General features: G+C 52.5%; 1 protein-coding gene across 1 annotated transcript in view; it reads right to left on the bottom strand.

Annotated features, from left to right (window-relative positions):
* Window positions 1–6484: 6484 nt before the first annotated feature.
* The window catches only part of ADAM33 (ADAM metallopeptidase domain 33), a 35188-nt gene continuing 22147 nt past the window's right edge, over window positions 6485–19525 (bottom strand). The window contains exons 11-24 of the mRNA XM_026846889.1: window positions 19248–19390; window positions 16854–17031; window positions 16407–16496; window positions 15898–16093; window positions 15093–15201; window positions 14346–14550; window positions 13339–13416; window positions 12425–12533; window positions 11948–12098; window positions 11225–11315; window positions 10260–10505; window positions 9799–9962; window positions 8928–8945; window positions 6485–7671 (exon numbers count right to left, since the gene is read on the bottom strand). Coding sequence (XP_026702690.1) covers window positions 7620–7671; window positions 8928–8945; window positions 9799–9962; window positions 10260–10505; window positions 11225–11315; window positions 11948–12098; window positions 12425–12533; window positions 13339–13416; window positions 14346–14550; window positions 15093–15201; window positions 15898–16093; window positions 16407–16496; window positions 16854–17031; window positions 19248–19390 — 1830 coding nt within the window. The 3' untranslated portion in view covers window positions 6485–7619. The remainder of the gene's footprint in view (window positions 7672–8927; window positions 8946–9798; window positions 9963–10259; window positions 10506–11224; window positions 11316–11947; window positions 12099–12424; window positions 12534–13338; window positions 13417–14345; window positions 14551–15092; window positions 15202–15897; window positions 16094–16406; window positions 16497–16853; window positions 17032–19247; window positions 19391–19525) is intronic.

The following is a 19525-nucleotide window of genomic DNA, read 5'->3' as shown; positions in this document are numbered from 1 at the left end:
CCTCGGGGCCTGGCGCTGGGGCCTTGGCTCCAGAGACTCATCCCCCCTCTCTGCCCCCTCCTGGCAGGGAGTTGCCGAGGGCCAGGAGGTCTCCCCTCAGCCTCCTCTTCTCCAGACTGAACCCCCCCAGTTCCCCCAGCCGCTCCCCAGCAGACCTGTGCTCCAGACCCTGCCCCAGCTCCGTTGCCCTTCTCTGGCCACGCTCGAGTCATTCAATGGCCTTTTTGGGGTGAGGGGCCCAAAACTGAACCCACTCAGCGAGGGGCGGCCTCACCAGTGCCGAGCCCAGGGCTCAGATCCCTTCCCTGTCCCTGCTGGCCACGCCAGTGCTGACACCAGCCAGGATGCCGTTGCCCTCCTTGGCCCCCTGGGCACACTCTGGCTCATTCTCACCCCCCCAGTCCCTCTCTGACCGGCAGCTCTCCAGCCACTCCTCCCCAGCCCTGTAGCCCCCCTGGGGGTTGTTGTGGCCCAAGGGCAGAACTTGGCATTTGGCCTCATTGAAACTCATACCCATGTCACTTTTCCAATAAACGTGAAGAAACAAACAAATAAAAAATTATAAATAAATAAATAAAGCGCATTATAATCTACAAGCATAAAGATGACCGAAGCTCCTTGCTCTGCAAGCCTCGGGATCACAAAGTGCAGGAAGCCACTCAGTCACAATGGGCTCCTTCGGACTGAAACAGCTTCTTTATTAATTATTATGCAAACTCAATGAAGATAAAATGGCCTCTTTCTGACAAAAATTTCATTTCTTTAAAGCACCTTTGGGTACTAAAGAAGAGGCAGAAATAGCAACAAAGAGCCCTCTGTCCCTGGGCGAGTGTCCCACCAGCTTGCCCTGTCTGAGGGACCTCCAGCCCTTTTCTGCAGGCAGGCACAGCGGAGGTGTGGGCTGGAGGGGCGACAGCAAACTCAGCCGTTCTCCTGGGCAGTGTCAGCCCCATGCAGTCCTTGGCTAGTCATGATTGTCCCCTGCAAACCTCTGATAGCACATTGCCAGCGGCCACTGTGTAAAGGAGGCCAGGAAAGAGCTTTGAGACGCGTTTCTCAAGGAATATTTCCGTTTGCCTTCGCTAATTAGGTGAGAACAACTCCTTCATTTATATACCTCATCTGCTGACAAGAGTGGAACGCCTGGGTCTCACGCAGTGCATTTGTAGCCACACTGTTTCCACCTCCATCTCTACATTCTCCAGCTTCCTAATTTTACTTCTTTGGAATGGTTTGGTTTGACTATCTGAGAATCTGGGGCCAAAACAGGCACGTTGCACCGTGCTCTCTGGTACCCAGGTACAGCCCTGCCTCCGCTCACCCACGTTCTTCAAACCACCGTGGACGGCAGAAGCGGTGTCTTCACATCAAGACGCCACATCATCACGAAGCCACGGGGTAAAGCTTCACCTTAGCTCCAAACGTTGTCCAAACCTGCACTGATTTCTTCATTTGTTTCTCCAAGCAAGGATTTAAAACAGAAAGGAAAGTTGGAGAGGGAGAACCGCGTCCTGCTTTGACACTGCTGACATAGAAGTTTTCCATCTCCAAGCTCACTTTGTACTTCATAGTGCCGGGACTTGAAAGACACTCACTTCTTTAAGAAATACTTGGAAATTAGAGAGATAAGACATAGCTTTAGGCAACACTTCAGTGACAGCACTCAACAGGACCTCAGTCTTTAGCATGTGTGTTTATAATATTATAAATTTATTTCTCTCCTTCCCTCCGTATATATAGAAATGTTGACGCAGTGAATTAAAATCAAGCTGTGCTTTATACTTTCATTTTTAATGGGACCATTCTCAGCTCCAAGGAGAGAGCTATCAGCCCCTGAACGGCAGGAACGGGTGGAGAGAGCAATCGTCTTCTGCCAAAGACAAATAAAGTAAAAGGAAAGAAAAGGCGCTGGAAGATGATGAATGGTTCAACTTCTTCGGCTGCAGGAGCCTCTTCATTAACTGCTTCACTGCCTTTTTTTTTCTTTCATTTTTTCTTTGCTTTTTTTTTTTTCCCCCCCTTCAGCTCTGTGCATGAGTCTGCCTGTGCTCCGTATGCCTGGGAGTGTCTTGCCTGGCAGCAGCTGTGTACTTCCAGTTCAGGTGTCCATCCCCCTCATCTCTCCCACCCCAGGATGCAGCATTAAATGAGAAAAAATAAAAAAGAAGGTGGTTTTACATTTTACACTAGCAATGTCACCTCATGCTGCATCCCATGGGACAGGGCCTGCCTGGTGCCAGGACACCCACAGCGAACTCAGTGCAGACTTGGTGCACCTCAAAATTCAGGCTCCAGGGAGCCAAGATGACACTTCTTGTCCCAAGGTGACTTCCCCAGTGTGCTGCAGAAAAGCCCCCCAATTTCTGAAGCTCACTGGCCTCCACTCAATTGCTGGGGACTCTCCCTTGTACCCTCCATTGCTTGGCCCTTCCTCCACATCCCCCTTCATCCCTTGGAAACCCCTGCAGAGCCCAAGCCGGCCAGAAGCCCATGGACCTGCCGTGGGTCAGGATCTGGCCTCTTGCTTTGGTTCTTGCACCACAGTGTGACTGGGCAGGACAGGGCATGGATGGGACAGATGAAGGACTGATGGCTCCATCCTCAAAATGAGAGGAACTGAGGCACGGAGACAGAGGCAACGACTTGCCCATGGGCAAGGACATCTTGCTGGCTTCACCACAAGTCTGGTGGGCAACAGTAGCCCCCTGAAACAGCCAGGGACTTACAGTCCGGAGTCCCTTTGCAAGCTGAGCTGACTTCTGCTCCACGGGGAAAAGCAGCCAGTCCCTGTGAGTCCATTATAGATATTCTGCGTCTGGACATCCACAGAGTCATGGTGTTCTCCTTCCAGCAAGCTACATCAGTCCTGCCTCAAACACAGGACCTAACTGAGGCCCAGTGTCCCAGCCAGGTCTGCCTGTGACCAATAGCTCGGTCTCAGGGTGGAGTTGCCAGCATGGAGGTGAAGCTGGTTGTAACCTCCCCTCCACTGCCACCTGAGATGTTTCCCTATGGTGTCACAAATCCTTGGCCACCCCCAGGACAAGAATGGGCCCAAATGAGCCCTAACGGCTCAGCAGGATTATTTTCACAGGTTGAGGCTGTCATATCACCTAGATGTTTACTTCCAAGGAGACCACCATGTTAAAAGGAAGACTGGGAGATTTTAAAACACCCCAACGGACACTCCTACACCCCCTAATCAGCCCTGATAAGAGTGAAATCATCCAGAAAGCCCAGAGGCCCCCTACTAATTTTATAGTAGGCTGGATCACAAGTTTTTTTGTTTGCAAAGTGCCTGGTGTGCAGGGACCTCAGAAGGCAAGAATGCTGACAATGATGTGACACAGCAAGAGAAGAGCAGCTACGCAGAGAAAGAGCCGTCGCTGGAGATGGCCCACCCAAGTTACCCAGCTTCTGCCCTATTTCATTTGCACAGGTCCTAGAGTATCTCAGTGCAGGAGGAAGACGGAGACTGTTAAATCAGAGAAAAGCTGGAGAAAACGTTCATACCATGGGGAGGAAGGCACGGGAAGATGCTTCCTGTAGCACTGTGGGCTTTCCATTGCTGAAGGGTTGAAGAATATAAAGAAGAACATAAAGAAGAACATAAAGAAAAACATAAAACATACCAGGACAGAGGGAAGAGCTGACACCAGGCTCCTTCAGAAATCAGGTTAAAATCTGAAAGGAGCTGGGCTTTGCTCCACCTTGTCTTCTGAAATGTCTGGATCTTGCTGTTGTTGACAACTGGACATCAGATTAGATGGATTGAGGAGATGGACCCATCCTGTCTTCCAAGATGTTACTGGGAATTAGAAGTGTGGTTGCTCTCCCCAGCATGTAGAGTGTAAAGCTGTTTGATGTAGACGTGTTCTCCTGAGCCAGCCAGGAGGTTTTAGTCTTCCCCATTTCAATCACACAAACTCTGCCACATGGATAAATGAGAAATATGCACATGAAGGGATCTCACAAACCACCAGCAAAGCATCAGCCTGAGCCTCTCAGCCTCAAGCCTTGCTCAGGAGCTTACTGCAAGCAGTTTCAGCACACATCTCCATAATCATGGTCCCAGGTTCTCCATCACCTGACCCGAGGGGAAATGGTGAGGCCCAACCTCCCAGCAGATGCAGCATTTTGTGGACACTTTTGTTGCAAGAGCTGTCCAGGCCAATGCCAGAGAGCACAGATGGACTAAAGCAGGTTATAGCACTCGGTATACTCACTCTGGTGCTGGTAAAGTGTGTACAGGGACAGACATGATACATGAGTTAGCCTACACAGCAGCAGAGCTGGGATGAGCCCACAGAAACGTCAAGGTGATGAAAGCAAAACGGTCTGACCCTCTATCTCACACCCACCCCTCCTAGGCTTAGGGGGACTAAAAGGTATTTAAGCAGCAGATGGGACCACGATGCATGTCTCAGTGCCCCAGGTTTCAGTGAAATGACTGAAACAGGACCAGCACCACAGGAGCCCTCCCCTCTCCCCTTCACCCAGCACATGCTGTCTGAGGGAGGCTCCATTAGCCAAGAAGGTGCCTTTGATGCTGAAGACACAGTACAGTGAAGAGCTGTGCTTTTTCTGCTCTCCACCATCATTTTCCAAAGGTACCCAAGCTTGCAGTGGACCCCTTTATAAAGGGGAATACTCTGCTTGATGGGCTTCAAGCTCAACGAGTCATCAGAGGCACTTGGCAGTTTTCATGCCCAGCTCACACTTTTGATGGGATTGCAGGTGGTGGGGTAGGGGGGAGGGGGAAGAGCAAGGGGTAAATTTGCACTTAAGGATCTGGTCCCTGGAAATTCCAGCCACAATTAAGAGGCAGGGCTGAGCAGAGGCTTTCGTGGTCATCTGCTGCCATCTAGTGTCTGCTGGACACCCAAAGGCCCTGCCTGGATTCATGAATGTCTCTAACCAGTCCTCAGGTCCCATCCATCCCATGGACCACAAGCCACGCCTTACATTTGTGGGTGATTAGGATGGACATCATCCATCTGCACACCCTGTGACCATCTCAGGTTAGACAGAGCCAGCAAACAGACCGCTGTGCACCATCCCTAAATTACAACCCCCCTGTATCTCTGCTCCCAGAGGGGAGCCGGCTTGTAGATCAGTGGCAGAAGATCTGAGCTGGCCTGGGCATGTGGACTGGGAGTGCTGCTCTCGGCACTGCTGCCTGGGGAAAAGGGATGAGGGGCCATTCTGCACCATGGCACAGCCAGTCTGCCTCAAGAACAATCTGCTGGTGGATGTCAGCACATCTCCCAGGCAGAGAAAGGGCCTTTGAGAAGTGTGAAAACATCACTGTTGAGTACTCATTGCACTGCTGAGTGGAACCCTAGATCAGTACACCTTTGCAGGTTCCCTGAGATCATAAATGGGGGTTTCTACCAATTCCTTTCTAGTCTGAACAGCTCAAATTTAGCCCCCATATGTGCATGTCCTAGCTCTGCGCTGTTGGTGAAGTTTGGATAGCTGTAGAAGGTCAACTCTCCATATCTCCCCACCGGCAACAGGAGGAGACAAAGGGGAGTGTGGTGGCCATGCAGGTGACACTAATGGGCCAGAATGCAAGCCCAGGGACATTGCAGAAGCTTGATGTGATCACTCAATCGCTGGTCTCACAGTAAGGTGTTTGACTGCAGTGCTGTCATCCCTCACTTTGTCATGAAGTAAATGGTCTGACTCATTGAGAAAAGTTTCTTCTGATCACTTCATCATGGCAGCAACTTCTGCAAACCCTCACCAACTGTTTAACCCTCTGCTAGCACCTATACTGGACAATAGAAGGGAGGGCGTTCCCAGGCAGGGAGCAGGGTTTCCCATCTCCAGGAGCTCCATAGGCTCTTCCTCAAGTCTGACCATGTCAGAAGTCCTTAGGAGATCACTAAAAACAATGGGACCTTGGGAAGATTGAGACCGGTTCATTTATCCTGTCCTCTGGAGGTCATCGGATGATCTCAAGAGGTCCCTTTCAACCTAAACGACTCTGTGATTTTGTGACCTGTTATCAGAGTAAGAGGAACTGCTGGATCCTACATCCCACCTAAATACGGAGGTACCAGAGATGCTTGAGCGAAGATCCATGTGCATGACCAAAGACTTCAAAATAGCCCAATCATAAGAGAGTAAGGACAGCTTAGGTTAAGGTGGTTGGAATCACAACCTGAAACTAGCAGCCCATTTTGTAACACTGGGGATAATGAAACACCAGAACAGTTTCCTGAGGGTTGTCCCTGAGCCTACATCATGAAGAACCTTCACACTGGCTGGACTCAAAAACTTGTCCTAGGACAGATGGGATCTGTACCAGAGTAGCTGACATGTCACACACAGTTGGGCCGAATGATCCCAGGTTTAAGGGCTAAGAGAATGGGTTCCAGTGATATCTCTTTGCACCAGTGTGGTGGGAGACCCAGAGTCCTTGGTGTCTAAAGGGTGAGGGAACTTCTGAGCAAGAAAAGAGCCAGAGGAGCCAGGGGACTGTACAAAGCCTTTGTTCTCATTTCAGACCCTGACAGAGCCGCATGTCAAGTCATAGGAAAGTAGCACGGTATAGTACTGTGCAAGTCAACAGCACCTTTCATCTGAGGATTGTAAAGCCCTTTCAAGACATCAGTTTGTTAAACCTCACAACACCCCTGTGAGGTAGGTATTACCCCCCATTTTACAGACGGGGGGAACTGAGGCACAGAGAAATGCAATGGCCTGGCCAAGGCCTTTGGGCAAGGCAATGACACAGGCAAGAGGCCTTCCTGCTCTTGTTCCCGGCTTGTGGCTCCTTCCCCCTTTGGACAGCAGAGTGTTAGCAGCTCACAGAGCCACTGCTGGGCTTGCCCCATGAGCAGGGAACATGCAAGGTTTTATGGAGGGCTCCTGAGCCCCTCGAAAGCACCCTGGTAACCAGCTGCCACCAGCACTTCAGACATTAAACCATTTCCCAGGCACCTTCTCCTTCCAGGTGCAGCCCCAGGATTGACACTGTTTTGTCTTTGTGCAATCAGGCAGGAGGCCAGGAGGAGCCTGAGAACTTGGATCCTTCACGGAAATGTCCCCGCACTGTATGGCACAGTCCAAACTGGAAACCACTTTTCTCTCATGACAAATGTCTCGCCGGAGACAATGCCCAGCATTGGACTCTGGTGTCAGTGGGTGGTGGGGAGGGTCTCACCTGGCCTGAAGGAGAAGGAGGAGGTAGCTAGAAGGATATTACACGGCTTTCACCGCCACTGTCATCAGCATCTTAAGTCAGTGTTGGATGTTTTCTTGATCCCAAGTCACCCCATCCCAGCCCATGTGCAATGTCAAGAAGAAACTAAAGCTGGGGGGTAATTTGTCAAGGAAGTGATACCAGGAGCTGTGGTGGAGTCTCCATCACGGTAACCCCACCACCAGCCCACCCCAACCCTTAGTTATGTCATGGTACCGATTTCCCCTCTCCTCCCCCCCCACCACTACAGTTTTTGTGCTGAATACATATTCTGTCTTATAAAAATAGTCCTCTGGTATCAAAAGACAAATAAAACAAGAGAAGAATAAAAGACCCCTGTCGCCAGCAGCAGTGCAAATCAGGAGAGCCAGCTCAGGAAGGATGGGCTTAAGGTGTCCTTGGTTTGTCACTTCTTCAAGAGGAAGGAGGTTGATTGGACCTTGATGGCTGGGACTGGCCTAAAGCAAGGAGAAAGGAGACAACTCATTTGAGCGCAGAGATCAAGCATCTACCACCTCCGCCACAACCATCCTCCCACAGCTCAGGGAAGCCAGACCAGATTCTGTCCCTGAGACCAGAAGGGACCTGGGACTGTCACAGTCACTCAGGTCCTCTCTCAAAAATACAGCCCCAGATTGTATCCCTTTGAAGTGTTTTCCTTTGGTGCACCCTCAAATCCCAGAGCGATAGGACACAGAACCCACCAAAGCACGTGGTGGCACCAGGCAGTAACCAGTGGTGAGAACTGTGAGGTCGCCAACTGCAGGAACCACGTCCCTGAAGGCGTCACTGCTCTCAGCTTCCCAAAAACTGCCAAGGTGGTTTGTACACTACCAAGAGATGTCACCAATCAACCAACCCGATGCAGATCCTATAGTCCATCCAGAAAACAGTTCCCTGACCCTCTCTTCCTATGCTGGTGGTGTCGAGTAACAAATCCAGACCAGGACATGGGCATGTCCTGCTCCCAGGCACAAGTCTGGCCCTGCCAGTCAACACTTTTAACATGGGCACCGTTTCAAGAGAAGATAGCCAGGGACTGCTCCCTGTGGGCAGCAAGAACCAAGCTACCCCACCTGGGGAGGGAGCTGAGTTTGGCTGCTGGGGTGTGCCAAATGTTCCTCTTTTGGGACCACAGAATAAGCCTGTTTTATCTACTAGAAGAGATGAGCTGTAGGGATTGATTTACATTGATAAATTTTGGGGCATGTTCAGCCTCCTTGTGGTGGCAACTACAAAGACATAGGAACCTCAAATGGTCCCAGAGCATCAAAGCAATAATTACTAAAGCGGACTGTTTTGGGGTGAGGGCCAAATTCAGTCCACCGTGGTGCCTCCTCTCCATGGCTGGATATCGCCCACGAGCCTTGGCCAGCAGGAGTGGATGCAAGCACAATCCCCTGAGGCTCCACGAACCTATTTCCAGAGGATTTAGCAATACAGCAAGAGCTGAAAGAAGTGGTGATATTGTGAAGGACTTGGACTGAATCTCCCAGCTCCAAACTGGAAAGCCCGTGTCCTCCATTCCCTCAGACAGAGGTGCCCAAGCCCTGCTATTGTTTGGGTACATGTCCTGCTCTTCTAAGAGCCTCTGGGAATTTAATCCCCAGTCTCTTGGGTCCCAGCTCAGTGCTTAACCAAAGGCCATTCCCCCCCCACCCCCCGCAAGCAGCAAAGACCATCCCACATGGTGCTGCATGTGTCTGTGACTCACCTTTGAGGTGGCATCGGTCTGTAGGGAGGAAAGATGGAACAGAGCATCAGTGTCCATCCCTTCCCTCCACTGTCCCCCAGCAGCTCACCAACAGCCCCCTCCATGCTGTAGGACAAGGGGCCACAGGCACCCACCACAGGATGCCATCTCCCTTAGCCCATCAGGACCCTATAAGACCCAAAGTCCCAACCTCGGTCACCACTGGCCAACTTTGGCCAAACCCTGTGGGCTCCTGCCAGGTGGAGGCATGGTGCAGACCCCAGACCCCACAGGTACCTCACTCATGTGGGCAGGCTTCTCTCCTGCACCACGCAGGAGGGAGCATGGGCAAGGGGTCGTTTATGTACGTAGGGTCCCCATCTGGACAAACACTTTCGTTGTGCTTGCTCCCCAGGTAGTAGGATTTGGGATATCTTCTGATTTCCTTTCTACCTGTTGCTGTTTCTCCCAGATACTCTGTACCAAAGATCACCAGTGCCCTACAGACCAGTTACCTCAAAGCTTGTGGGCTTCAAACTCCTCTGTAGTTACAGCAGCAGGTACAGACCCACACAGCCCAGAGCATCTCATAGAATCACTGAATGGTTTGTGTTGGAAGGGACCTTAAAGATCATCCAGTCCCACCCCCCTGCCATGGGCAGGGACACCTTCCACTAGATGAAGTTGCCCAAAGCCTCATCCATTTCTCCTGCTCTGGGGAGAAGCAGGAAAACCCCAGGTCATGGTGAAGACGCCACGAGGGGAAGACCAGAGCACACCACAGTGACATTTGGGATGTCCCACTCAGACGTGACCCACAAGACACCCCACTGCATTCACCCGCAGGACCCCAACAGTGGTGAGAGATAGCTGAACTCCCCTCTCAACTTACTTTAAGGGCCTCGTGGGTTGGCTAATGGCCCTTGTACCTGATGCCTTGAAGTTGGTAGGAGGGACCATGACCAGCAGGGTCTGTCCATGTGCAGGAGGCAGCTCTTTGGCCAGAAGAGGACTTCCAGGCAGTGGCCGACGGGGGGGCTGGTGCTTTGGGACGATCTGGGATCATAGAGTGTGTGGGGAGAGTCAGTATCCTTAGAGGAGCATCCAGTGACCTCCCACAAACCTCCCTCACCTGCTGCAGAGCCGAGATGCTTCAAAGCATGTAACCACACCCCCCAAACTACCTTAAAATGTTCTCATTATCTAATGAACTTTCAGCATTGCAAGACCTTCCTCTCTTTGGATGGTGTGACAGCTCCTCAATAGTCCCCAACCCAAAAGAGCCACAGGCAGCAAAAACCAGAGAATTTCTAGGAATTTGGCAGGAAAGCACAGCCAACCAGCAAAGCTCACCAGCGGGGTCCTCACAGGGCTGCAGGGAAGAGGTTTCTTCGGAGGCGGCAACTTAGCCTGGGAGACGACGGTTTTGGTGGGAACCATGGGGGATTTGCTGAGCGGTGGAGGTGGCCTGGCGGGCTTGGGGTCTCTCGGGCGTGGAGGGATGGAGTGGGGAGCTGGGCGAAGAGGGTGGACAACGTTGACAGGCTGAGAGCCGGGCTGGTGAGCACTGGGTTTGGAGGGGAAGGCAGCTCGTGTTGCCTGAGAAAAGCAGAGGTATGGAGAAAATCCTTAGGTCTGTTTTCCTTGGTGCTGAAAAGCAGATGTCCCTCAAGGTCTGGGTGCAGGTTGCAGGAGGGACACTGGGTATTTATTCCACTTTCTGGGACCACCACTTCTATCATCCCGTCCAAAAGCTGAACATGTTTGCTCCTCACTAACCATGTGAAAGCACACAAGGCTGAGACAGGTGCTGATCTTGGATGATGCGGAGCACGGACAGCTCTGGTGAATCCATACCACATTTCCACCAGACGGGAGACATCATCCATCTGCCTCACTCTCAGCTACTGTGGCCATGCTCAAAAAAATTCTAAATTCTTCCTAAATTCAGCTCCAGGCTTACCCATCCCAAGGTCACCAGAGCTGACACAACCAGCAGGAGAAGCATCTGCCTCCCTGGAGACCCAACACAGAGTCATGGGCAGGATTGCACAGCCCCATCTAAGCTTTGCCACGGTGATGGGCAATTTCCCAGCAGAGGTTCCTGGCAATCACCAGGGTCTTTTTGAGCGGGCGGAGCAAAACAGACTCACTTTTAAGAGGGATGTGTACTGGACCGAGGGTTTGCAGTGCAGACACAACGCAAAACCATCCCGGAGCACCACTTGTTTGCCCAGTTGGCAGAGGTAGATGCGATCACCCACAAGCATCAAGTCCCAGAGAGGGAAAGTAAACCTGGAAGGTGAGTTGTTACTTACTTTATTAGTGTGGCTGGAGGTGGAAATGTTCCGCAAGGTGAAAGCAGCTTTGGGATGGCCACCGGTTGACTTTCGACTGATGGTTTTGTTCCTGCCCAGGATCACAAATGTAAATCGCAGATTGCAAAATAAAGCAACCATTTTTTTGCAGCAGCTGCCTCCTGAAATGCTGCATATCAGCGAGATGCTGTCTCCATTAACAGATCATTAACAGACAGTCTTGCAGTGCTGGGTGAGCAGGGATGACAAGTCTTGAGATAATGAAGGTAATGAAGGAGGTTGTTTGGTTCTCGATTTTTTTTCTCAAATTATTGCAGGGACTCTAAGGTGTGTGTGTGTGTGTCTGTACCATTACTGGGAGGGGAAATAATGACAATATCCGAATTCAGAGCCCTTCCAGCTCTTGCAGCCTGCTAAGGAGCAGATGTCAAGAAAGCTCCTTAGTACCAGGACACATTCATCATCACTCTCTAGGGTTGTCCTGTCCAACTGATCATTCCTGTTCTCTGCTCAGGGGAGATCTGAGAGCCTCAGATTGTCCCAGGAGAAAGAGCTCTTCATATCTCAAACTTAAGTCTCACACCAGTTTGAAACAGACCTTGTGCACCACCAGCTCCCCGACAAAAGTTCCTACCAGCCTGGATGATGCCAGTGGCAAGAAAACAAGGTTTCAGAGTCTCACTAGAACCTCAAGAGAGAAAGGACTGAGGACCTATCACCCACCTATATGTCTCCTGGCTCCTTCTCCTCATCTCCTTTATCCATTTATTCAGGAGCGAGTTCTCCCGCCGGTACCAGAAGTAGATGCTCATCATCAGGGCGGGGAGGAAGAGCAGGAAGATGAGCAGAAGGGTTATTAAGATGGCTTCGTGATCTGGCAGGGAAAGCACAAAGATGAGTGCAGAGCTGGGAGAGCAAGCAGCCTCCGGCTTCACTCAATGGAAATGTCGGTCCCATCTGCCCATTCCTGGCCACACAGACTAGAGACATCCTTGCTGATCACACCTCCGAAAAGGGAGCAGTGGCCTCTGATAAAAATGGGTGGCCACCAAGCAACCAGAGCTGGGCACAGGCCGTGAGTCTGCCTGAACGGACCCCACAGAGCTGTCAGCAGCAGCGTTACTGCCCCATCTCCCCCTCTCGTGGCATCGCTCCACCCCACCAGTGTCACGAGGCACCAGAGGGGAAGTCGTGACTCACTGTCGCGCTGCACAGGGCCACTGTCCACGCTGCCACCCAAGCCCGGCTTCTCGCAGTAGGGGGGAGCCCAGCCAGCATCGCAGTGGCAGTTCTTGTTGCTGTTGCAGACCTGCAGAGAGAGAAGGAGGGTTGGAGACCACAAGGGATGTGTGGAAACGATGGTCTGTACAGTGAGGGGGAGAGCAGAGAGCCAATGGCAGGAGCCCAGGCTGAAGGAGCTTAACCCCTGCCAATATTCACCCCCTGGACATCACTCGGATCGTATCCATGTTGCCCTCAAATCTGTGATTGCAACGTACAGAAATATTTTGTTGATACTTTCATTTCCCCGCTCTTTGCAGAAATCTTGAAAACAGGTACCTTACACCCTCAGCTTTCACACCACTTGACCAGATAAGCCTGACACCCTTAATACTTTCTGTTAGGCCAGAAGTTTGTTAAACATCTTTCCCTTGGGTTCTTCCTATTAAACCACAACATTCTTGTTGCCTTACCGGACAAAGCCCTGCATTCTGCAGAGGTCAAATGTTTGTAGCCTTTAAGCTTTGGACAATAGTGGCTCTTTCTATTCGTTGAACTATTTCCCTGCCTTTTAGTAGTCCCAGTTGTGTTTCTAACTCTTGCTTTGCTCTCAGAGAGAACAGGCACCTGCTCTGAGCTCCAAACACTCTCCAGTTCAAATGGGACCTCGATCCAAATTTTCCAGATGGTCCTTACATCATGAATGATCTTTTTCCTCTAACTTGAATGTGGGTAAGCAAAAGATCTCAACTCAGTCTCCCCATAGCTGAGGCATGTGAGAGTTACGAAAAGCAGATGCCCACTGTGTTGCAAGGCTCATCCCTGGGGGAGACGCTTGGTTTTCCTTAAGAATCTGTGCTCATCTCAGGAGCCTGTCTCAGGCAATAACTCACCCCATGGCCGTTGCACCGGGAAACGCACTTTTCCAGCTCAAAAAGGGAAGCATTCTGGCACCGGCGATCTTTGCAAACCTGAGAGAGAGCCAAGAAGTTGAGGTTAGAGAAATACCCAAGAGAGAGAGGGGACAGCAATCTTCTCACAGACAGGAGTCCTGTGGAAGGATGTAGTCCGTTGGAAAATGGTTAAATCATCTTGTTCCAGGTCAACTCATTTCACTCCAATTTTCAGCAGAGCCCAGGAAACCTCTGCCATTCCTCCATCCAGGATGGCTCAGCAGAGCAGCCGCCACCACTCCCACCTCCCTCCCCTGACAACCCACCTGGCAGCTCCCAGAGAAGGCATTTCCCATCTGGCCCTAAAAGACAGGAACCAGCCAAAAGAAAGAAAGGACACTGGACTTCAAAACCAGCCATTCTTTCTCATGAAAATGTTGACATTTTGGCCTTCCATCCCAAACAGGAGATGAAAATTTCACAACTGAAATGCCAAACAGCAAAGGCCACTTCTCCGCAGCCAGCTCTGGTGTGCATCCCTACTACCATGTTGTCTACCAGGTTTCTGCCCTTTCTCAGCTGAACTGACCCTCTGTAAAGTACTTGGAGATGCAGGGGCTGTAAAAGAGACTAATGATCAGTTAGCAGCATCTGTTTTGAACTGTCATCTTGATTCTGAACACAGCTTTCCTCTGGGAGACAATTTATTCATAGAGGGAAGCCTCATCCATCAAGCCCCGCGGCACGTAATTCTTGTTGGGTTTGCTCCACTGTGCATTAAATCAATAAAGAAGCATGGAGGCCAGAGAGAAGAATTTGGTGGCCTACACACAAGCATCTGATGATGCCTAGAAACACCCCAGTTGAGATGTCAATGGGCAGTGTCTGCAAGCATGGAGGAAACCATGTCCCACGGCCCAGCTGTAACCAAGAGAAGAGCCAGTGTCCACACTAGAGCCGGGATAAGAGCCACGGAGATGACCCCAGCCCTAGGAAGAGGTACTCACCATCCCATCTCCGCATTTCGTCCCCGTCATCACCAGCCCAGGGTCGGAGAGGTCTTCCTCGTCGTCCTTTGCAGTGTACATGTAGGTGCCTCGGCACTTCACCTCCCGCCCGTTGAAGCGGATGGTGGTGTCGATGGAGACGGTGTTGGTCCCCTGGGGCTTCTTAGCTGAGCTCTGGCACTGGATCTTGCCACACATAGCATCCCTGGGAGCAGGGCACCACCGAGGTGAGGGCAGGACTTGTGGGTACCAGGCACCTCCCCCTCACTGCCTCATCACCCCCTGCAGCACTGCTTGCTGGCTCATCTCCCTCTTAATTTATGGCCATGTTAGGTCGCGATGGGAGAGGCTCAGCACATTCAGAAAGGACTTAGATATGTGATGGACAGCACAGAGAAATGCTGGAGGGAACAGGCAGGGGTGGTCCCTCTAACATCCCTGGTCTAACTGGGAATACTGGAGAGCATACGCTCCCCAGATAGCATCTGCTGTTGATGCTGCCTTTGATCTTCCCTCCAGGCTGGGCTGGAGGTGATGCATGGTGGTGGGACAACCTCCCAGCAGCGATGGGGATTGAGTCCAGGAAGGACCTGGCGGCTTCCTCAGGTCCAAATTAAAGCCGGCCCAAGGGGTGATGCCAGCAGGTTGGGGTAGGACCCAGCAATTCCTTTGCAGGGGTGGGCAGCAGGGAGCTGTGAGTGTGGGAGAAGGAGATGGAGCACCCAGGGGTGCCAGCACTGCACCCACCTCTTGTCACATTTCACGTAGCGCCCTTGGCTGTCTTTGCCGCAGTTGCCGTAGGTGTTGCCAGCCATGTTCACATCCTGGAAACAGGCATCAGGGGCTGGCCAGGCACCTGCAGGGAGGGAGAAAGGTTCCACGTGGGATGGGGAAAGCAGCCAGAAGGGAGAAATACCAAAACCAGGAGCAGCGTCTGGTTGCTCATGGAGAAAACACCATGGAAAAGTTTCTGGAGGAGCTGCTGCTGTGGGTGCCAAGCCAAGAACAGCACAAGAGGGATGAAATCCCATTTTCTGTGGGGTCTTGTGGAGGATTTTGGCCCTGGGGGAGGATTCCCCCCTGTGCTCACTGCAGCTCTCCTGGGGCACCCACAGGCGCTGGCCCTAGGGGTGACAGCACTGCTATGCAAATGGGGACCTGTGTGCCCTGTATGGGGTGGGAGCAGTAGAGGGGAGTATGTGGGTGAGAGCGGCGTGTTGGGAGTGTGGGTATGGGGGCCGTAGTGTGCAGAGGGGTGGGGTACCCTATGGTGGGAGCCATACGCAGCATAGGGGCTGTATATAATGTATGGGCTGTATGCAGTGTATGACCCATAGGCAGTGGGTAGATGGGCACAGCCGCAGCCCAGACACCCGTGAGTGTGTGTGCACAGCACCCCCAGACCCCCACGGATGCAGCCCCCAAACCTGGATGGGGACAGCACAACCCCTCCAGCCCCACGGGCCATGGGGACCCCACGTGCAGACCCAGCACTGAGACCCAATGTGGCTCCTACTCCGGAGAAGGATGGCAAGGAGTTGGGGGGACCCACCTGGTCCCCAGAGCTGGACACACTGCTGGTGGTGTGTCATGCACATGCCGTTGTTGCAGTAAGCCTCGCCGTAGGCACAGGACGAGCCATCCAGCAGGTACACATTGGCCGGGCAGTAGGGTGAGGCACCCGTGCAGTATTCGGGGAGGTCACAGGATCCCGCTGCTTCCCTGCAGATTGTCCCAGCCACCTTTAACTGCCACAGGAGGAGAGAGAAACATCAGCGCTGAGCAGCAGCAAAGGGCACAAGCTGGGATTGTGCCTCCTGGCTGGGCCCATAAACCGTCTATAACGTCCCCTGTAGGACTATACGGGGCCGTCAAGGTATAAAAGTAAATTCCTGGGCTGGACCCCAGCCACAAAGCAGCCAGCAGAGACTCCCCTGCAGACACCAGTTTATGCATAACCCTCATCTGGCACCCGGGGGTTTGACCTTCTGGACATGAGTCCCAAGGGAATGGTGGGTGCTGTCTCTCCCTGCTCAGCTCACGGGCAGGTGGGGGGTTTACCTTGCAGCTCTGGCAGCAGTCGCCGTGGGCACACTGGGCCCCCGCCTTCAGCGTGCAGTTGTGCGCGTTGCAGCATGGGTTGGTGCACTCCTGCGTGGGGAGAAGACACCACCATGATCAGCGAGTCCATCCCTTCTCCACAGCTGCCCTCAGCCCCTTCTCCACTCACTGCTCCTCTCATTTTGCCAACGGGGAAACTGAGGCACGGGAGGAATGAGGAAGACCTGAGCACTCTAGGGCAAAGCCAAGAAGAAAGCCAGCACCAGGTTAAATGGATTTAGGAAGGTGGGACTGGGCAGAGCCCTTGGTTTGGAGTCCCTCTGGTGACCAGCAAACCTCTTTCCCTTGGAAATCCCCCTCTCCACATGATCCACGTCCTGCCACCCAGCAGCTGAGCTGAGCTGCAACAGCCTCTGTGGGAAAGCGATGCAGCACCCAGCGCCGTACCTCCACCTCCCCGCAGTCACAGTCTTCTCCTTCCTCCAGAAAGCCGTTGCCACATTTCCGTCCCACCACCAGGTCCTTGGTGTCGGGCAGGTTGAAGAGACACATGCCACCTCCCTTCTGGAAGTAGTTCTCCAGCTGCCTCTTGCTGCAGGAGCTGAACACGCGAGGGAAGGGGTGTCTGCGCAGGGGACAGATGGGGAGGGATGGGAACCAGGGCGATCAGGGCCAGGAGAAGGTGGAAAACCACAGTCAGAGCTGGGAAATAAGGACACGGGCAAACTGGCACAAACCCTTCCAAGAGCAGAAGCCACCATCGACCAGATGCATCAAGACCACTAACATCTCCCACCCCAGCTTGCACAGCTGAGTGCCAGACTAACAACCAGGGGACACCACACCGAGCCCAAATATTTTCCAGAATGGGATGGGGTGGACAAGCAGAGCTGCTCTACGCCACCCCCAGAGCATCAGCCCTCCAGCAAGAGACCTCTTGGTGATTGGAGACCCCCACAGCCAAGGAGCATCCCCTCCTGCAGGCTCTGCCAGCTTGATGCTGGTGGAGGTGTCACCTCTGTGCCTTGCTCCTCCGCACCTGGGACACCCCAGACCCCCCCCGTCCTAACCACAAGGCAGGTCTCCACATCTGCAGCGACTATCTGCTCAGGATGTCTGCTAAATATGTGCCTGCTACCACTGAGCTGCTGATGGGAAATACCCGTTTGGGGCTACAAATACGTCTGAGGGTGAAATGGAGAAAAATCCTCTAAAAAAAATAAAGAAAAAGGGAAAAGAAACACACACACACAAAAAAAAATCAGAGCCTACAACATGTAAGGTCATTTCTCTAACAGTCCAAAGGGCCTGTCCCATAAGGAGCTAGAGAGAAATGGTGATTTTCTAGAGGAGCCCTGAGCATGGTTCTGTATTTTTTCACAAGTCTGTGGGTTTTCTGTGTGTGATGTACTAAAGAAGGAGGAAGCAGAGAGTAAGAGTTGTGCACTGTCCTTTGCTTCGGTGCTGGTTTCATTTCCTCCTATCGTTGAAAAAAAAGTTTTATTTCATATTAGAACATCTCATTTCCGAGATGACACAGAGGGCATTTTTTAAAAGTACTTTTGAAGTCGAGGGGAAATCTCTTGAGCTGTAAGGAAAGCTGTAAATCCATGCAAGTTATGGGAGGGTGAGCAAGTAAAGATACCAAAGGAGCTGATTCATGAACGTGCGAATAGGGACAGGTGGAAGACAGTCAAAAGGTGCCAGTGTGGGGAAAAAAAAAAAATGGTAAAAATAAGAAGGAAGAAACGTCACGGGGTAGAGATCAGCTCCGAGAGCTTTGCCTCTGGGGGTGAGCAGGGGCACAGCTGAGCTACAGCACCTGCTACTGCTTTGCACCATTTGCACCAGACCCGGTGGGTGGGGGCAGGATAGTTAATTAGTAGTATAATTGAACAAACGAGTGCACAACTGCCCCATCCGGGAAAGCCAGTGCTTTTCCCCACCACAATCCACCTAGGCAGAGACTAAACCCCACGGGGTCAGCGTCGTGGTCTGACAGCCCGAAGAGCCTGGAGACGCCCTGACACCGTATCGTGGGTTTTGACTGTTATTTATTAATTGAAAGAGTGAGTGGGTTCAAATAATGGAGAATAAACAGCTGCTTGTCTGCAGCACAGGGAAATCTGGGATGACTGTATTGTTGGGAGCTGGAAAAACCAACGAGAAAAGGACTGTGGAAGGGAAAGTGTCACCAACTGGCTGAATTTCATACAGCTCTGGGGTGAATTAAAGGGTAAAAGCACAGGAAAACAAATCCTGGCTGGATGCCAGAAGGCAGGAAGCGTAATGCCTGCCACTCCAGAGCATCCCACACCCAGATTTAGTGGGGTTGGGTTGGGGGGGGGGGATGTGAGCTCACCCCACCACAGGCCCGCGTTGCTGTGAGTCCCACCAGCATAACAGGGGACTGGGCGCCCCGTGGCCCTCCAATCTTACAATAAAAAAGAATTCCATTGTGCCGAGGTGTGGGTTAGCACAAGAAAAACGCCTTGAATTCCTGTAGCGTGTCTACCAGATAACATCCATTTGCTTCCACCCCTGGCTCTTTGGGGATGGGGCTGCTACCCCTCTGCTACCCTCTCCTACCCCTTGGAGACCATGAGTCCTGCCTGCTCCGGGGCCCTGGGATGGGCTCTCCCCGGGGAACTGGGATGTGCAGGGCAAACGGGGAGGAGGGCAACTAAGCCAGGTTCCCCCTTTGCAACATTGCACCACACCCACAATGGTGCCTTGCAGGACAGGACCTCCTCCCCTCTCCCCAGTACCCCTGGCTGCAAACAGCACCCACAACCTCCTGGGGGGGCTCAGGGGCCACATCCCATCCCCACCGCTACTTACCCGGTGGCTGCTGCCATGACACAGCCGCCTTGCTCCGGGGTGGCCTCCACGCAGCAGCCCGTGCTGTCGTGGCTCATGCCGAAATTGTGGCCGATTTCATGGGCCATAGTGGCGGCTGCTCCGATGGGCTGCTCCGAGTGGTCCTGCACAGGGGAGGGGGATGCATCAGCACAGCACCCAGGAGCGATGGAGAGGGGTGATCCAGCAGCAGGGAATGGGGTTGGGGTGATGGAGGGATCACAGCATCCCTGGGATTGCAACTGGATCCCATGGGAGGG

The sequence above is a fragment of the Athene cunicularia genome (genome assembly GCF_003259725.1).
Source record: "Athene cunicularia isolate RWA chromosome 4 unlocalized genomic scaffold, athCun1 chr4_part1, whole genome shotgun sequence".
NCBI lineage: Eukaryota > Metazoa > Chordata > Aves > Strigiformes > Strigidae > Athene > Athene cunicularia.
Note: the sequence above shows the minus strand (reverse complement) of the source record. Positions and strands in the feature narration are given on the sequence as shown.